This window comes from Argiope bruennichi, chromosome 9 (genome assembly GCF_947563725.1).
Source record: "Argiope bruennichi chromosome 9, qqArgBrue1.1, whole genome shotgun sequence".
NCBI lineage: Eukaryota > Metazoa > Arthropoda > Arachnida > Araneae > Araneidae > Argiope > Argiope bruennichi.
Genome location: NC_079159.1, coordinates 1,539,953 through 1,559,575, shown reverse-complemented (window position 1 = coordinate 1,559,575; position 19,623 = coordinate 1,539,953). Strand labels below are relative to the sequence as shown.

At 35.0% G+C, this 19,623-nt stretch overlaps 1 protein-coding gene across 1 annotated transcript; it reads right to left on the bottom strand.

Moving 5' to 3' along the window:
• Positions 1 to 518: 518 nt before the first annotated feature.
• LOC129984046 (uncharacterized) lies at positions 519 to 18,487 on the bottom strand. Its single transcript, XM_056093809.1, has 4 exons — positions 18,289 to 18,487; positions 5,778 to 5,862; positions 3,106 to 3,260; positions 519 to 809 (listed from the first exon to the last, which is right to left on the bottom strand). Exons 1-4 carry the CDS (start codon positions 18,347 to 18,349, stop codon positions 553 to 555), a joined length of 558 nt encoding a protein of 185 aa, XP_055949784.1. The 5' UTR covers positions 18,350 to 18,487; the 3' UTR covers positions 519 to 552.
• Between the last annotated feature and the right edge of the window lie 1,136 nt (positions 18,488 to 19,623).

Sequence of the window (19,623 nt, the reverse complement as noted above, 5' to 3'; positions counted from 1 at the left end):
AGCATTTATATGTGTACACATATCATTTAAACGACGATTTCTTAAATCAGGTTGCAAATTAAAATGATGTAGAAAATCTGCACCAATAATTGCAGTTTTAATATCACAAATATAAAAAGGATAAACAAATTGTTTTCTTAAACCTAAATCTAAAGATAATAACTTTTGTTTATAAACATTTATGATAGAACCATTCGCTGCAAAGAATTTTTGAATCGGAATACACAGTTTATCATTTCTAGTCGCAGGAAGTCGCATGTTCTGCATTTATAGTTTAGTTTTAACTTTCATATTTTCAATTTAAAACAAAAGATTCTCTGCTCATATACATTAACAAAAGGGCGATTTTTAAAATTATTTCTTTTATTTTTTTTCTCACTTTATGCAAAAATTTTGTTGGAATGCATTGTGTGGAAATGAAATTAAATATTATTAATTTAAAATATTAATGTTTACACAGTTTTGACAAGAAAAATTCACTGAATGCAAAACAATGTAAATTTATTTGGTTACAGCAATCTGCCACCTTAAGCTGGAGAGAAAAGCGATGGACTATTTTAATTCGGGAGGCTCATTTTCAGGAAGTGAAATTTTCAAGCATCCAAAAGTGATCTTTGTGGTCATCCCATTACCTGCGTCCTCTAAACTTATACTCTGGACTGCGCTATTTTCCCCGCAGTCAACTAAGGTGTTCTTCATCTCCTCGCTTGTCGCCTGGAATCTTTCTTCGATTCTCTCAGGGTCTTTGAGTTTGGAACAAGAAATCGTCGCAGTCTGTACATGATCATTCATAATACAAATGGAGATCCCTAGAAAAAAAATACGAGTGGAATATTTTTGTATACCAGCATCGGGATTTTGAATCACCTACAGATTGCACAAAAACACACTAGGCATAAAGGTACTATGTTTCGATAACCCAGAATTAATTGACTGTCGTATGCATATCTATCCTCCATTGGAACATTTAGCGGATTGTGAAAGTAATGAAAAAGCAAAATATTTAAATGACTTAAATCGCTCGGGATAAAATGACTTTAAACTATTTTCCATTGCATTGATTTTTGTTCGTCCTCTTATCTAATGCATTGGTTAAATCATTCTGCTCATCTTCCAGTACTTTAAATCATGTAAAGTGAGCCTATCAATATAGTTGCCATTTCATTTTTCTTTACCATTATTGCTACAATTTCAACAACAGTTCCGTTATATTAGTAAGGAAAGTCTGTCCAATGAGTGTAAGGGAAGGAGTTCAGGAAGTTCGATAACGGATACGATGGGTTATTCCACATGCAAACACGAGAACACAGGAAGTACAGTTAGAGCAATACAGCCGAAACATGCACAAAACCGGCATTTGCAGACAACACCACAACACACAATCAGTAAATCTTTATAAAACAACAGCAACAACAGAAAGTTAAAGAGAAAAACTCGCTTGAGATCAAAACTCTAAATTACGAATCCAATCGAATATTACTTTTCTTGCACCCGCTCCTCTTTTATAGTTCCTGTGACAGGCATCAAAAAATAATGAAGAAACTATGATTCTTGAGTCCTAATAGAGATATCACTAAATTTCCCACACATTCTAGAGTCTTTAGTTTTACTTCTAATAAAACCGCCGAATTATGGTCAAGTTTGTTGCCAATACCTGGATTCATTGACCTAACATCAATTAGAGCTATCCATATAAAAAAAAATCTCTTCCTTATGAAGATATTTACGGAGTGGAGAAACAGTATTACAATTTCGTAACAATTCATGCTTTATTTATTGCTATTATCCAAACTGCCATTCTTTTTGTATTCGTATTTCCCCTTGGTACAAAAATATATCTTCATTTCTCTTTGGTAATGGAATGCCTAATCGTCCTTTTTTTTTAGTTCTCTAGTTTAAATAGTTTAGCCCTCCTAATTGTTCTCCTTTTGGTAAGTACGAAATTCAGGAACATTGGCTGATCGTACAATCTGATTTTGAGAATTAAAAATTTTGTTAAAATTAAACGTAACATCTCATAATAATTAAATGAACATCTTTGGATTGTTGTGTATGCATATTGAAATGTGCCTGTGATGCGAAATAAAAAGTTTTGCTTTGAAAAATGCGAATGTCAATTCCCCCATTTTTATCATATTTTAAAAGTGGAAAAATACGCAAAAAATTTAATGAATTAAGTTAATTTGAATTCAATTGCAACAATAGCAACAGTGCTGCAAATTGTTTTTAAAAAGGAAATTAAAAAAAATTATTAAGAAATTTCAAGAAGAATTTATAAGGAAATTAAATCGAAACCATTGAAAAGATAATTGTTTGTCCTTTTATATGTACATAGCTAATATTTGTATACTAATTATGCAAGAAATAATGAAAAACTGAGCAAATATGCCTTAACTTGGCTCCATTATTGTTGTTGTTATAAGGTTTACTTAATTTTGTAATTTGAATCATTAATTTTCGAAATTGAAAATAGTTATTGTTTGATCAGTTGAAAATTGCCCCACAATGGTTAATGTTCATCAGTTATAAGGAGTTATTGTGAAAGATAGACATATTCTTTCTTTTTTTTTTTTCTTCTGATTTATACTGTAGATTAAAATGAAGAAACTCGGAGATTTTATTTCTAGAGATTCATGTATAGGATGAAAGTTTGGCAAGATGAAAGCATATACAGGAGAAAACAAAACAGATGGAATGAGTTAGTACCTAACAATTGATTAAAAAATTGGTTCTCGACGTCTTGTAACATTCATACAAGATGTTGTTCTTTCTTCATGCGTATTCTATGTGGCCATGTTTGCTCTTCAACAGAACGAAAAGAAATAGCGATCGAACATCTCTCATGTGAACACCTTATTATACGTGTGCATGCTTTGTACATGAATTTGTATTTTCCTTCCTAAATTGCTGATAATTTCGTATTTATAGATCTAGCATATTAAAATCGTACTGTTTGTGAAGTCCTAATGCATTTATAAGAAATTGTGTCCTAGACTTTCTACTGAGATCAAAATCTGCGGATGCAGCCTCTTAAAGTTTGTAGTAAAGTCCATTTTGGACTCCAGTGGTTGATTTTACATTCAAAGAAAAAATGGAGATCCTTACTTGTGATAATCTCGCTTTCGTCCGGGCACCCGGCATCCAGGGTGGAGCCGCCATCAGCCGAGAGAAAAGTGTGCGGGTGCTCTTCATCTTCGTGCAGTTGCTCGCGTGCATTTACGCAGGAAACGGCCAAAGCGTCCCCGAAAAACGGGCTCCTCCTGCAACGAATGAGTGAAATTGAAAGAGTGGCGGGGTTTTCACAAGTTTGCTTTCAGAAAATGGATTTCACGGAATTTCATTTCTTCATTTGACATTTCGTCAATCGAATTATAGTATAGGAATTTCATCATCGCATTTAAAAAGTTCCTGAACGTTTCATTGTTGAAACATGAGCGCAGGTTCAGACTCCTTATTTTGTATTTATTTTAAAATAGTGTGGAACTTTTTCTTTGTTATCGCGCATTCAAAGATGAAAAAATGGATCAAGGATCTCTTTTTATTTTAATTCCAGTATCGTTTTCGATGCACTTCACCGAAACTTGGGATTTGTTACTTTTAAGCGAAATCCATTCCATGAAAAAGTCGCACGGAGCAAATTAAAAGAACGAACTTGTTAGGGAGTATCTAAATGTCATGTTCTAACAGAGATTTTCACTTCCGGTAGGCCCTGTAAACCGGGGGATTATCATGACAGAGTACCTATGATTTAGTCTGCCCCCCCCCCTCCAATTTGGATGTTTTGAATGCCGGCTGAAATCTGCTTCGAGTGGGTAATCACACTATATACCCTTCGCTTAAAATGGCATACTTTATACGCAGTTATAAAATATTTAAAACATTTCAGAGTATTTTGAATGCAGTAGTATATTTATAAAAATATTTATTTATGAAATGAAACATACTAACATTTCTTTATCTCATCAGTCATGGAACCACCCCAAAGCAACATACTAACAAAAATGTCACATAAGTGAATCTTGGTTCAAAGTGCAATCATTTATATAATGCAGCCGCACATTGTAATGCAATATTTTCTTAGTGAGAATTCGGATTCATTTCAGTATAACATTATGCCCATAACTACAAATAAAATTAATAATATATTTATTAATTTTATACAATAGGAAAATACTTTTTTAGCAATAACTCTTCTTTGATAACCTATATATATGTATATTCCTTTGTGATTTACTTTTTTATTTCTACTTTTTTTTACCACTTTATTATATATTTATTTCCTTTCTCAGATATGTATCGCATTTTCTGTCTTTCTACAGTGGTCTACTATAGCATTTGGAGTGAAGACAGTAATTTAACAGACAGAACAGAAGACAGTCTTTCAACTTCATTGTTCTATATTGTTGCAGAAAATGCTGTAATTCCTGTTGCAGTAACTTCATCCTCAGATAAGCAAGGAATGCGTTTACCGTTGTTTCACTAACAGCTTTACATTTTGTTTCTACTTTTACAGTAGATTTACGTTTTATTTCCGCAGTGTTCCTTGAATTGCACAGTTTTCGCATTTGTTTCCTATGGGATCATCTTTTCTCTCTTTTGTTCATATAATTTAAGCATTTTCTTCCTTTGTTTACAATGCAGTTTTGTTGTTATGTTCTTATTTGATTTCATTTATATATATTACCTTGTATATACATAAAGGTATATACAAGAATTTCTCTTGCACAACATATAACACTTACAATAGTCAAACTTCAATGAATTTTGATATTTTAGATAACAGACAGAATGGATTATGGTTATCTTTGTTGCAATCAGTGATACGGATTTTTCATTTATTTTGGTGCAATTTTCGATAAAACGCAAAAATTTTAATCTTATTTCGAAAAATATTGTGTTTTATTTCAACTAAATTTCATTTTCGGAAAAACACCGATATGAAGACTGAAAGTTTTTGTTTTAAATTTACATGAAATTTGAGTTTTTAATCTCTTTGTTAAATGTTCTGAATTAAATTTATACTCTTAGTTGTAATTTGTTAGTTTCTGGCAGTAGGCTATTTCCTATAAGATGTTTTCAAGCTGTTGCCCTATTAGCCCGAAAACGACCAAAATTACTAGAAAATTTTGTGAAATGCTATATGTGGTCACGCACACAACATTTGGCTCGAATTGTAATGTTCTTGATGGAGAATATAAGTGAATGGAAAAAATAAGCATGATGGCCATAATAATGAAGGATCTTCAGATTTGGAGAGCTTGGCAACTTGAAGAAAAGTGAGGAACGACAGGGTTAAAATTTCAATTTTTCATATTAATACCAAACTGTTATGTTACTTGAAACTATTCAAATTAAGACAGCAAAAATAGTCCTAAATATCAGTTAACTGATTTACATAATTAAAATTGGACTTAGATCATTAAAACTGGATTTCTAGCTTGTTCGAAATAAAATACTTGTATCCGATAACTAAAAACCTGTAAATCTAGCATGTTGCATTCAAATATTCCTGGATGTACTCAAATGTTTGCCGATATTTTACAGTCGTGTCAGTTTATGAAAAAAGACACAAATGAGCTAATTTTCTTCTCTGCTCAATGTATTTAAATGCTGATTCCTTGGCATTTGATCTAATCTGAGGAGACGTTTTAGCTTTGCTAATTTGTCTATGATTGTTCTTCATTTTTGTCTCTTGAATTATTTATTAATAAGAATATTTTACTGCTCATGACAAGTATGTGGATGACGATTAGAAAGGAAAATGAATGGTTCCTTACGATCCTATTGCTTTCAATAAGAAGCTGGAATCTGGACAAAACATTTCAGCTACCGCTCCGTCTTCCTCGCAGTTCTGAGCTGCACCTAAAACGTTTGAAAATTTTAAATAAAAATTCATAACAGGTAAATTTTCAAAATAGATTTAAGTAGTAGTATTACTTATGTACACAAAATGTCACATCAGACATTACACACTCAATACCTTCGCAATTAACACACAACATACGCAGCACCTCATGAAATGCAGTTAAACATATTAGCGTGAGTCAGAAATTCTTTTATTTATATATGAAATGAGTATACGATATTTGCTGATTACGATTGACTTATTGCTTTATGGGAACTCTGTTCTATCACATTCTTCCATCTTCCAGAAAATCTCGTTATTCCCTATTTCCGAAATTATTAGGGATTACTTCCAAAGTATTCTTCGAGATGTGCGGTTTTTTTTTTTTTTTTTTTTTTTTTTTTTTTTTTTTTTATGGATTAGAATCGTTTATCACGAAAAGAATTATTTTCAATGTTTTTCTCCTTCAGATTGATAACTTTAAAAGCACAGAGTTCAGAGCCTAAGAATAGCTTTTGGAATCTAATGGACGAAGTAAAGTATGCTAATTTTAAAAATGTTGCACATCATTTAACATCGTTCTTTGGCTGTATCTACCTGTGTGAATCTGCATTTTCAACGATGAATATAATTAAGACAACAATATCGTTCCTGTCTCACAGAAGACCACTCAGAATCCAGTGCAAGATGAGCAGTTAGTTATTATATACCGAGATATTCAAGACTGGCGGACAGGATGCAGACTAAATCTTCTGCTAACTACAACTATGAGAACGATGAAAATGATTTATTTTTTAATGTATTTTCAATTGTTGATATTAAATGCGTCATTTTATATTATTATATTTGTGGCTATTATTATTACTCGGTAGTTATGTACGTAAGTACATATTCCACATTTATTATTAAGTTGTAAGTTGTAGACTTTTTTCTAGCCGACCACACCTATGCTGTTGGGTGGACCGTAACACCTTGAAAAAATTAGAAGTAGCTCGTATCCTTGAAAATTCCGCCCACCCCTGATTCAGAGGATCGGATTTTATTTGGGTGAAGCCCAGGCTCTGCGATAACTGAAAGTCTACAGCCCTCAGACCAATTGCTTTTTTCGATGGTCATTTTGATACAGAATAAAATGTCTGTAATGATAAGTTTATTTAAGAAAAAAAAAACTGCTTCTTCATACTTCTGGATTAGCAATTGTTTTACAAAGCAATTGAGCAATTGGAGTGAACCTAAACTTAACGTGTATTGTCCCATCCCTTCCTGATCAGACGACTGTGCATCCATTGTTCTGAAAAGGCTTGTGGCATCTGCTACCTGGATCGTTTATTTCACGTATTTAAGTACATAACATGATTTTTATAAGATTCGTATCAGTCGCTCCGCCGAGGTCTTCACCTTTCAAATCAAAATTGGTAGCTTTAAATCTCTTAAATCTGGAATACGAGTGCAGACAATTGTAATAGTCATAGCACCTCTCTCGGCTTTTTTGAAGCAATGAAATGCTGTAAATGCTTCCTTCAGCTATCCATAACGAATGACGTTGTAAAATGTTTTGAAAGATTTTGTGTCTCTGGCAAAACATTTTCAAAAGAGCTGTTGATCGAAACTGATACCGTAAATGTCATGTAGGTAAATTTGCGTGTTTGTTTAAACATAGCCAGTTAAAAGTGGTGCATGGTGTGCGTTGTGTGAAAAGGATTTATCTAGCATGGCATGAAAAAAAATTTATGCGACAACCTAATATTTTCATGGTGGTGCGTGGCGCCCCAATGATGGGATCTGCGGTTTGAAAGTGAAGGTTCTCCATTGTATATGGATCCGATGCTCGATAAATCTGAACACGAGATACAAACATTTTTCTATTAGTGTTCCCAAGAAGTCTGAACAAAAGTGCACCAGCTTATTTATCACCCTTCGATTACTATTTAAATATTCATCTCAAAGTATCTTTTATGAATCTAATTCACGATGACCGAATTATTCAATGGGATATTAAATGAAACAGGTCACCAGAAAGAGAAAATAGCTTTCATATTGCTTCTAAACAGTTTTTTTATGTAGTTAAACCAAACTTAACTTAAATTAGGAATATAAAAGTAAACGCTAGCGTTAATCTTCAAAACTATAATAATGTTTATGTGTGCACGTGACTATTTCATTTAATGGTTTCCATTCATACGCAGGTCTTTCTGCCTGCGTATGAGTTTATCTTTCGGCCTTTCTGTTGTACTCGTTGTGGTACAAGTAGAACCCCCTCAGGGGCTCACCTACTATAGGTGAGTACGGGTGTCCCAATCCCGAGGTACCCAGGGATCTTTACTCTCTTTAGGTTTACTCTCCTCTGCGCCTTCTGCTTTCACCTTTGTTTTTTCTTTCCCTCGATGGCAAGCGAGGGAGCTCTGCATGAGAAGCTGTCGCCGCTCTGTTTGCTTCTTGCTTCTCATGGACAGCCAATGTCCCACGTGTTGGCCGTGCGTGGCGACCCATTTGAAAGACGGGTGGTGCACTGTGGTCCCCTGTGCATCAATCGGCTGGTAGCTAGCCACCTGAGTGGTTGGTTTGCTAGGGATCAAGTGAAGGGGTCACTCCTTGGGCTTGGCGTTAAGGGTGGTCACTGTCCCCGGGGGTGACTCCCAACGTATAGGTTCCGGCTAGCATTATGGCAAGTGCCGAGGTTGGGAATTCCCAGAGCCGGTAACTGCCATCCCTTGTTGGGCTCCGTGGTGGGCGATGCCGTCGGGCCCGAATCATCTTCAATATCATATGGGGAAATCTAAACTTACGCATCACATTGAAAATTCTTTAAAAATTCAAACTTTTGATAAATTTTTTGTTATCCAGAGAGTTTCAAATGAAAAAGAAACATTCAATTCGGTATCGCCGTTTCTTGTTCAAAAGGCCATTGTAAGCACTATTGGCGAAGTTACTACCATACGAAAGCTGCGTTCTGGAGATTTACTTGTTGAGGTAAATTCTCGTAAACAAGCTCAACAAATTTTAAAACTAAAGGCGTTAGCAACAATACAAATCAATGTCACTACTCATCGAACTCTGAATTCCTCTAAAGGTGTGATAACCTGCAGAGAATTACTAAATGATACTTTGGAAAAAATTACTGATGAGCTTAAACCTGAAGGAGTGACTCATGTGCGTCGCATCAATATTCGACGAGATGGACAGCTCCTTCCAACCAAACATTTAATTTTGACCTTCAATTCTCCCAAGTTACCTGAGACTATAAAGGCAGGCTATATGAAATTGCCAGTAAGGCCTTTTATACCGAATCCTTTGAGGTGCTTTAATTGCCAGCGTTTTGGCCACTCAAAAGCTAATTGCCGCGGGACACTTACCTGCGCCCGTTGTGCAGTAGCCGGCCACGAGAGCTCTGAATGCCCATCTAATGAAAAATGTGTGAATTGCAGGGGTGAGCATACTTCTTATTCTCGCTCTTGTCCTAAATGGAAACTTGAAAAAGAAATTGTCACTACTAAAGTGAAAAACAACATAACATTTCCTGAAGCTAAACGCCTGGTGCAAGCTCAAACACCCACAGAAGGGAAAAGCTATGCATCTGTCATTAAAAAATCTGTTTCAGTATCTGCAACACAAACTAAACGTGTTGTTATTGTAACAACTGATACTGATTCAGATCGAATCCCTGATAGTCCAATAGCAGAACAACGGCCAAACAAGGTAAACAAGAAAAAAATGTCTAAATCTCAAAGATCACTTGCTTTAAAACTTTCGAAACAGGGATCTTCTCTTAAAGATTTGAAATCAAAAAGATCAATTGCTCTAGAACTGGGAAAAGCTGGTCTCGCTACCAAGGATTTACCATCTTTGTTTGGTAATCCATCGACAAGTACAGAGCTATTAAAAATCCATCCTTCAGAGGATGAAGAAGATATCCAAATGAGTTGCGATCAGCAAGCAACTCCATATACTGTCATTAATAAAGTTCCCCCCTAAAGCCGTTTAATGGTTTCTTTCCTCTCTTGGAATTGTCGCGGCATTAGGTCGAAACTTGCAGATCTTAAAGCTCTTATCAATGCGACACACCCTATTTGTATTGCACTTCAAGAAACTTTCTTAAAATCAAATACTTATTTAAAATTGCGAGGATATAACTCAGTAAGGAAGGATAGTGATATTGGAGCTGCAAATTCAGGCGGAGTTTGTATACTGACATCTAATCTCTACCCTAGTTGCACCTTTCCTCTTCACACATCCTTGCAGGCTGTAGCAGTGCAGGTTCATGTTCAAACCTTGATGACTGTCTGCTGCATTTATCTACCACCAAATGATGTTATTCCTCAAAAGGATCTTGATATGTTGATAGAACAATTACCGGCACCTTTCATATTATTAGGTGACTTCAATGGGCACAGTAATTTGTGGGGTTCTGAGAGTACAAACTCGCGTGGACGACGGATTGAACAACTCATTTCTGATAACTGTCTCTGTCTACTAAACAATGACGAGAAAACGTACTTTCACGGGCCCACGCTTACGTTTCATTCCCTTGATCTGGCTATTTGTTCTCCAGCACTCCTTCCCTTTTTGAATTTTGAAATTGCAAGTGATCTTTACAACAGTGATCATTTCCCCTTGATTGTATTCCATTCAGAAACTAGCAATTTGATGAATTCTCCACAAACGTACGCTTTTCAACGTGCTGACTGGATTGAATTCACTAGGAATGCAGTGTTAACTGAATCTATGATCACTTCTAGCAGCATTACTGATGCTGTACAAAATGTAATTAACTGTATTATAGGAGCAGCTGATGCAACCATACCTAAACGATGTCCTATTCCACGAACATTTTGCAAACCATGGTGGAATGAGGCTTGTCGCGACGCTTATAAAAAACAAAGAAAGTTGTGGGGAATTTTCCGCAGGTACCCAACTACGGAAAATTTAATAGCATTTAAGAAAGCAAGGGCAAACGCTCGTCGTATCCGGCCTTACAGCCAGAGAGAATCCTGGATAAAATATGTATCTTCAATAACATCCACTATATCTAGTGCGCAGTTATGGAAAAAGGTCAAAGCCGCTAATGGCATTTATAAAGAATTCGATTTTCCTGTTTTGAATACAGAAATGTCTACATTCTCTTCGCCTTTTGACATAGCTAATGCCATTGGTGAAACTTTTGCAGGCGTTTCTAGCAACGGTTCTTATAATCCAGTCTTTCTTTCAAAAAAGAAACAAGCTGAGAAATTCATTTTGCAGTTCAGGACCCGAAAGAATCTGCCATATAACCACGAATTCCGGATGAATGAATTAAAAAGTGCTCTTGCCAAAACTCGAGATACTAGTCCAGGTCCTGATGGAATTACGTACAGTATGCTTCGGCATCTGGATGAAACATCTCTTACACACCTACTTTATCTATATAATAGAATTTGGAGTGGAAATTTATTCCCAACCCAGTGGCGAGAAGCTACTGTAGTTCCCATCTTAAAAGCAGGGAAAGATCCCAAAGACCCATTAAATTACAGACCAATCGCTTTGACAAGTTGCCTTTGCAAAACCCTTGAGCGCATGATTAATGCGCGTCTTCTTCATGAATTGGAGAAAAACGGATGCATCCCGCCATTCCAAAGTGGGTTTCGTCGTGGACGATCTACTCTTGATAATATTGTGTATCTTGAGTCGCAAATACGTAACGCGTTTGTAAACAGAAACCACCTTGTTTCTGTATTTTTAGATATACAGAAAGCATATGATCGTACTTGGCGATACGGAATCCTTCGGGTTTTATTTGACTGCGGCTTTAGGGGTAACCTACCGAATTTTATACAGAATTTTTTAAACACTCGTGTTTTTCGTGTTCGTATTGGTAATACTTTTTCCGATGCTTTTATTCAAAATGAGGGTGTCCCACAAGGAAGTGTTTTAAGTGTCACCCTTTTTATTCTCCATTTGAGTCAAATCCTTCATGTTTTACCATCATCCGTTTATGGAACGTTATACGTGGATGATCTGCAGATCTCCTGTCAGGGATCTAATATGGCTTTAATAGAACGGCAACTTCAGAGAGCTATCAACAAACTTACTGCTTGGTGTGACAGAAATGGGCGTACGATCTCTCCTGAAAAGAGCCGTTGTGTACATTTTTGTCGAAAACGGGGACTCCATCCTGATCCTGTAATACATATACGGGATGTTAATATTCTAGTAGTTCAAGAGGTAAATTTTTTGGGGATTATTTTTGATCGAAAACTCACCTTCCTTCCTCATGTTCTTCATTTGAGAAAGAGGTGTGAGAAATCCCTCAATATTTTGAAAGTCCTCTCAACAACGTCATGGGGAGCAGACAGGACATCTTTACTTCGCATTTATCAATCTGTTATACTCTCCCGTATTGATTATGGATGCGAAGTGTATGGAACTGCTCGCTCTAATGTCTTACGACATTTGAACACGATACATCATTCTGCCTTACGGATCTGTTCTGGTGCTTTCCGCACATCACCGGTGCATAGTTTGTATGTAGTTTGTAACCAAATGCCATTGAATTTGCGCCAAAAACAGTTAAGCGCTCAATATTTTTTTCGTCTTCAGAGTTATTCAAATCATCCTATATGCCATATAACTGTGCCTATTAGTCTGTCAAGATTATATACGGCTCGTCCTTCTAACATCCTTCCTTTCTATGAAAGGACTAAAAGAATGCTTGCTGATTATCAAATTTCGGATGTACAAATCTGTAAGTTAGATTCTATATCATTTCCACCATGGGATATCCCAGACATCTCCCTCCATAATCCCTTTTCACAATATGATAAAGCGAATACAGCTCCAGTTGTTTTCCAAAAGCTGTATTTAAATCATCGTGATAAATTTTCTGCATACATTCCCATCTTTACAGATGGTTCAAAAACAACTGGTCATGTTGGCTGCTCGGTTGTCATTTCTCAAGAAACATTTAGTTGCCGCTTGCGAAACTCGTGTTCAGTTTTCACAGCTGAGCTAACGGCGATTTTACTCGCGCTTGAGAAAGTTTCAAGTTTACATGATCGTAAATTTTGTTTATACTCAGACAGTATGAGCGCTCTTGTTTCTCTCAACCAACCCCAAAATTCTAAGCATCCTTTGGTTTGGGATATACTTCATCTTTTACGAAAACTGAATTCCAGGAATATTCAGATTTTATTTTGTTGGATTCCTGGTCACGTCGGTATAATTGGGAACGAAATTGCTGATGATGCGGCAAAAGCAGCATCCACTTTATTGCGGCGGCCAATTCCTTATTGTGATGTAAAGAAGAGTTATATCTCGTACATACGCATGCAATGGCAAACATTTTGGGATTCTCAAATCTCAAATAAATTGCATAATATTAAACCCAACATAAAACCATGGCCAATTGTTCCGGTGCGTGATCTCGATGTCAAATTGACTCGACTCCGCATCGGCCACACCCGATTCACTCATAAACATCTTTTGTTAGGTGAAAGATGTCCTTTATGCACATCATGCAATGTTGATTATACGGTCATCCATATTTTAACCGAATGCTACTCTTTTAATCACCATCGATTACATTTTTTTGGTGCATCGTCACCACATATTTGTGACTTGGTGGGAGAACGTCCCCATTGTAACATTTTTAAATATTTGAAGACCATTGGTTTTTACCCTCACATTTGAAATTTTTTAGCTTTTATATTTGTTCTGATTCTTTTATACTGGACTTTTAAGAACATTTTTCAATTATGATATTTAAAATTTTACCTTTTATTCACAGCTCTAACCACATGTTTTGGCGCAGCATGGCCATATGTGGCCCTTGTGCCATAAAACTGAAATTAACAACAACAACAACAAGGTACAAGTAGAACATTTGGCATGCGATTTTTGGCTCTTTTCAACTTTAATGATGAAAGAATTAATGAAGATGAATTTAAGTTACGATGGCCTTGCTTATACTAAATGCTAAGAAATAATACATTCATGTACCAAATAAAACGGATAAGTATTTAGAAAAAGAACAAAATGCCACAAAGTTGATGTCGTTAGTGAAAATTTTTTTTTAAATCGTCTTTTTATATAAATATTCATGAATACATTTCAAGACTTTGTCTGAAGTTTCTATTTTCTTACTTAAACTACAGGTAGTTATCAAAATAGTGGAAACACCTTAGATATATAAAGAATCCTTTATTAGTATGGTGTAAGATCGCCTTTAGAATGTAATACAGCTTGGATTAGAAAAGGGATCGTTTCAATAGTATTTAGAGGAATATTGTATCATTCTTTCTAGAGATATTGTGAAAGTTTTGGGAGAGATACCGGTGGAGGATATCGATTCCGTATTTAACACTAAAACATACCATAACGGTTCTTTTATATGGAGGTAGGGTGACTGTGAGGGCCAAGGCAGATGTTTCACTTCATCCTCGTGTTCATCAAACCATGATTGGAGAAACCTCGCTGAATGGATAGATGCATTATCGTCCTGGAAAATTCCACCTCTTGCAGGAAACAAAGTTTGTATCGTAGGATGGAGTTAAAATTTCTCTATACTTCTTCCCACTGATACTTTCTTTGAGGGTTGCGATTGGTCCAGCAGAATATCACGATGTGGCTGCCCATATCAAGACAGATCCAAATCCATTCTTGACAGCTGAAAGGAATAATCACGATCATAAGCTTGTGCAGGTGTCCTCCAAACGTGCACCCGTCCTGTTGTAGAGTGAAACAGGATTCGTCAGACTATATTACTTCTTTCCACTTATCAATCGATCAGGTTTTGTGCGTGTGACACCACTGTAGACGATGTTTACCATTAACATCTGTGACAAGTGGTTTGGGAATTGCTGCCCTGCCATAAATGTTCTGTGTTATGAAGGTGTCTTCTAACTGTAATCATTGACACTGGAGAATCCAGATGGGTATTGAGCTCTGCGGTCATTTTTGCTGCAGTTGTTCGCTTTTTAGACATTACAATCCGCTTCAATATCCATCGGTCTCTTTCACTGAGTTTCTCTTTCCGCCCACTATTTCCGCTTGTCTTTCCGCGCTGTGTGTATGCTGTCATGGCTTAAGACACCGTATACCTCTAGAAACGCTTAACAGTTCGGATGTTTCGGTCACACTTTCTCTAGCTAGACGGGCTCCTAAAATTTGGCCTCTTTGAAAATCTAAAAGGTCCGACATTTTACGCTTTTGAAAAAAATCCAAGAATGACAGAACTTCAATAATTCTAACACATACCACCAGAATACATACATTGTTATTTATACAAAAAAACTGGTATCTATTATTATATTTCAATGCTTACGAAGCGATTCAAAAATGTCACTTTTATTCACATATGTTTCCATTTCTTTGATAACCTTCTGTATCTTACACTTCATTGTGCTGCTAGCTATTAATTTGAGCAATATGCATTCATCGTTTTTGAATAAAACGTTGGCGGATTTGGTATTTTGCGGCCCTAAACAAAGCACACTATGAGGCGCTTCTTCTTATAAATCCTCAAAACATTTTATTCACCTCAAAACATTTTTATTAACATTAAGTTAACGATATTTTAAGTTTAAATTTGAAAATATGCCTTTTTATTTATGTATTATGATTAAAAACATTTTTTTACATTCCACATTTGCATGCAGATGCTTGTTGTATAGTTAAATACAGTGAAGCAGAAAGTAAAGCCATAAAAAAAGTATTTGGTTCCTTCTCATTATTATGAAATTAATTGCAGCTCAGTAAAAGTGTAACTGCACGTCATTGTAGAAATGTGTTTTTTATAAGCGTGTAAAACATTTATTCTTGTAAGGGGTCGTTTCCAGGTTTAGATTTATATAAATTCATTTTTTTTTTCTGTTAGCGATACCTGATTTCGAATATGAATTTGAATTCTTCAAATTAAAATAGGTCAAACATATAAAATTTTGTAAATTTCATGGTTTATGATTTATAAGCAATTAAAAATTTGCATTCCTAATGTTAAAGGAGAGTGTCAGTTTTTTAAAGTATATTTTAAGATATAATGAATCTTTAAAATAATTCTTACTATGCACTAAAATACTAAACAAGCAAGAAAAAACAATGGCTTTTTAAAAATTATGAAAATATATTTATTATTAATTACTATTATTAATAGTAACTATCAATTTTTAAATTACCAAATTAAAAATGTTCAAATATAAAATCATAAAAATTTTGATACCAATGAAAGGAACGCATTCTTTAAAAAAAAAAAACCTCTTCAAATTTATAATTATTATAATTTATCAGTTATAATGCATGCTTTTCTACAAGAAAATTATCTAAAGATATTTGCCTTCGGCCGCGATTCAAAATCTGGGAAGATGAGACACAGCCTTATAAGTAAATTTGTAGAACGCACAGTTAACTATTGCCTGGTTAGGCCGATGCTTCTCAACGACGATACGCTAGTTTCCAATACCTTCATAATCTCCGTTATTGCACTGGAAGGTTGTTCTCTTCTGAATTTTCTCTTATTAGCTCCTTTCTTGAACCGCGATGGCTTGGTGGTAAGGTCTTGGCTTCGGAGCCAAAGGATTTCAGATTCGAGACCCGATTCCACCGAAGAACCGTCGTGTAAGCGAGTAAGGCGCACGCTAAATCTGTCGGAACCAAATGTCCTTCCGCTAGTGTAGTGTGGTGTGTAAGTTTGGAGAGGGGTGTGCCAGCTCAGATGTCGTCTTCGTCATCTGACTGAGGTTCAGAATGACCAAGTCCGTCCCAAAATAGCCTTAGCGTTGCTTTAACGCGGACGTTAATATAACTAAACTGTAAACCTCCTCTGCTCACCAAATCTCATCTGCAACTTTTTGTTGCCATACAGAATGCATTCCTTTACAAGTTCTTCGCCTATGCTCTTTCACCAGCTCGTTGACTCTTGCTGTCCGTCTTTGACCCCATAATTTTAAGCAGAGAGGGAATCTAATCATTTTAAGCTTTATAGGTACTTGGTCAAACCCCCCAGAAGCGCATTCAGCAATGCTATCCGGCCAAATCTTCTTTCATTCAGAAATAAAGATACTCTTCAAACAAATGCTTAGTATAGACTGATATCCGAGATATTGGCCGATCCTGCTTGTGACATCACGATGTGCCCTCTTCGTTCATTCTGCGAAGCATTTCTCGTTTAGAAAGTCATTTTTTTTTTAACATACAAATTAACAGCACAATCTTAATAAATGTTTCTAGAAAATAAACATGTGACTTTTAGTCTTCAGCTGGCTTCGGCAATACTTTTATTCAAGCTTCTTTTAGCGATATTAATTGTTAAGCTTACCCAAAATTTCTGATTGAGTTAAACAATATGCCTTGAAACCATTATTTATCAATTATTTATTCGTAATTAAAAATACAAATAAAAGCAATGACTTAGAATTCCTTTTTAGTCTTGCTTCTTCGCTTAAACGGTCAGCCTAAAAAAACATTCATTGTTCTTAGAGCAAACACACAGCATGAAGGATTGAAAGGAAAATTTGAATAAATGAATATAATAATAAATAACCTATTTTCAACGTTTGCATACATTAAAACTGCCCCTAAATCGTTTTCTCCGTATATCACGGCCTTTTTTGAACTATTTTTCTCAAATTCTATAGACGTACGAGGATTTCTCATAATGCAGAATCTGTTAAAGTACCAAAAATTTAAGAAATTTCCAACAATGAGAAAAACACATTTATAGAATTACGAGTGTCTATCTGTCTGTGAACACAATAATTCAAAACCGCTTTAGCTCGATGGGTGAAATTTCTTTCCAGATTTGAAGATTTCTATTAAATTTTTAACGAGTTCCATTCAGTAGAAGTCTGCCTTTCCGAATACAAATGAACAAAACTTAAAAAGCTAGATCAATCAAATTTGATAAGCTAGTTTAGCATCTAAAACCTAGATCCGTATCAAATTTGGTTCGAAATCCGTTTAGGATGCGCTTAAACTTCCTCATGCATCTTAGCGCCATCACTCAAAAACGCACTGACTGGGCATGTGATCTTGCCATTGCAGGTGTCATTTTATTCAAATATTGGTTACATTTGGGCGAAAAAAATGTCATGCAAACTTTGTGATTCTGGCTCTTGCGTGCTATTCGTATTAGCGATTAATCGCCGAAGATCATACACTACATTTTGTAAAAGCGCTCGATCCCTGCTAAAAATCGATCTTTCGTAACTATTGTCGTCCAAAGACATGCATTTATGGCAGAAGTATCATTCTTCTTTAAGATACTACAAAACAATCAATCAATCATAATAATAATAATTGAACATTTCTGGCTCTCATGTTATTGCTCAATACTAGCGTTTTATGCTGGGGGGGGGATAGTAAATTTATTAAAGAGCGTCCGGAAGAAAGGCGATTAGTCGGTACACACTCTTTTTCCTTAAAACTTCTGAAAAGAAAATGAATTAGGAAAGAACATTTGTTTGGTGGAAACTTACTTTCGATAAAGAAGTGACCGGTTAGGACAGTGCAGAGAATTTCCAACACCCAAAGCTTCATTTTTTAACTATTAACGATAAAAAGGGAATAACTTGCAATATCCAAGAACACTTATTACAATTCTTGCTTTTTTAAACAATTCTTACATCGTTTCAAAGATTTTATTCCAAAGAGAGGTAATTCAAACTTTGAGATCAAATGGTGTGACTCGATTGTTTGATTATTATCTTACGGAAGCTTTTATTTTATTGGCATAAAAAGGGGGGGGGGGAATAAGCTTTTTTTCTCCTCTATTCCTGATTAACAGGAAAATTCAAAAAATTATTGTCGTTTGTCGTGCTTTTCTGGTTATTCACCTGGGAATTTTAATTTGAAAACTCTTTTCACTTTCAAGCACACTAGGTGCAAAAAGAGAAAATATTGCAATCGTCAAAAAATTTGAACTACGAATTTTAACGAATCTCCGCTTTTCAAATCTGCTTAAGCCTGAAAAACAACTTTAAAAAAATCATTTCTGTTTGACTATAAGAACAATAACTCAAAAACAACTTAAGCTAAACGAATGAAATTTACATGAGACCTTGGTATCAAATTTGTAAGTTTTTGAAAAAATGTGAGCTAAATTCCTGAAGAGCAAATGTAAAAGATAAATTCAAAACTTTAAGAGATACATAAATAAAATTCTGTACACTATTTTAGTTCTTAAACTATAGATCTTTATTGAGTTTTAAACCAAATCCGTCTGGTGTTTGATTGTTTGTTTGCATGTGTATTTGAACCTAAGTAAACGTTATAATTCAAGGCACAAGAACTTAAAAAAAGAAACTCGGTGTTTAAATTTTTTATCTAAAATCGTAGCTCTATGTCGAATTTCAGTTTCAATATGCCGGCAAAAAAAGGCTTCCAAGATGCATATTCAATTTTCTTTACTGTATTACTACGCATAAAAAGCTCATTAGCGGGAATTTGAAATCTAGCTTATTCGTCTTGTTAATGGAGTTTTTAAAACTATTAATATGGGACTCGGTTTTTTTTTCAGAATTTACGCTTGTTATTTGATGAAACTGAAAAACATGAATTGAATTGAGTCAACTTACTACAAATTATTGGGCTTGAAAATTTAAAAAAAATGTAGATATTATAAAATAGAAACGAAAATGAAAATGAAAATTGCGTTGAATTAATGTAAGAATAAATCCTTTCTTTTTTTTATCTTAATTTTAAAACTGACAAAAGAACGCGATTCAATATTTTGACGAATGACTTTAAATTTTATTAGATAAAAAAAAACACTGTTACAGAGTGTGCATCGTATGAAATTAAAAAAAAAAATT

Excerpts from the sequence above, each read along its gene's own strand:
- LOC129984046 (XM_056093809.1), bottom strand. The coding sequence starts at position 18,349 with ATGAAGCTTTGGGTGTTGGAAATTCTCTGCACTGTCCTAACCGGTCAC. Across the intron at positions 3,261-5,777 it reads TTATTGAAAGCAATAGGATC|GAGGAGCCCGTTTTTCGGGG; the intron begins GTAAGGAACCAT and ends CATTCGTTGCAG. Across the intron at positions 810-3,105 it reads CGAAAGCGAGATTATCACAA|GGATCTCCATTTGTATTATG; the intron begins GTAAGGATCTCC and ends TTTTTTTTCTAG.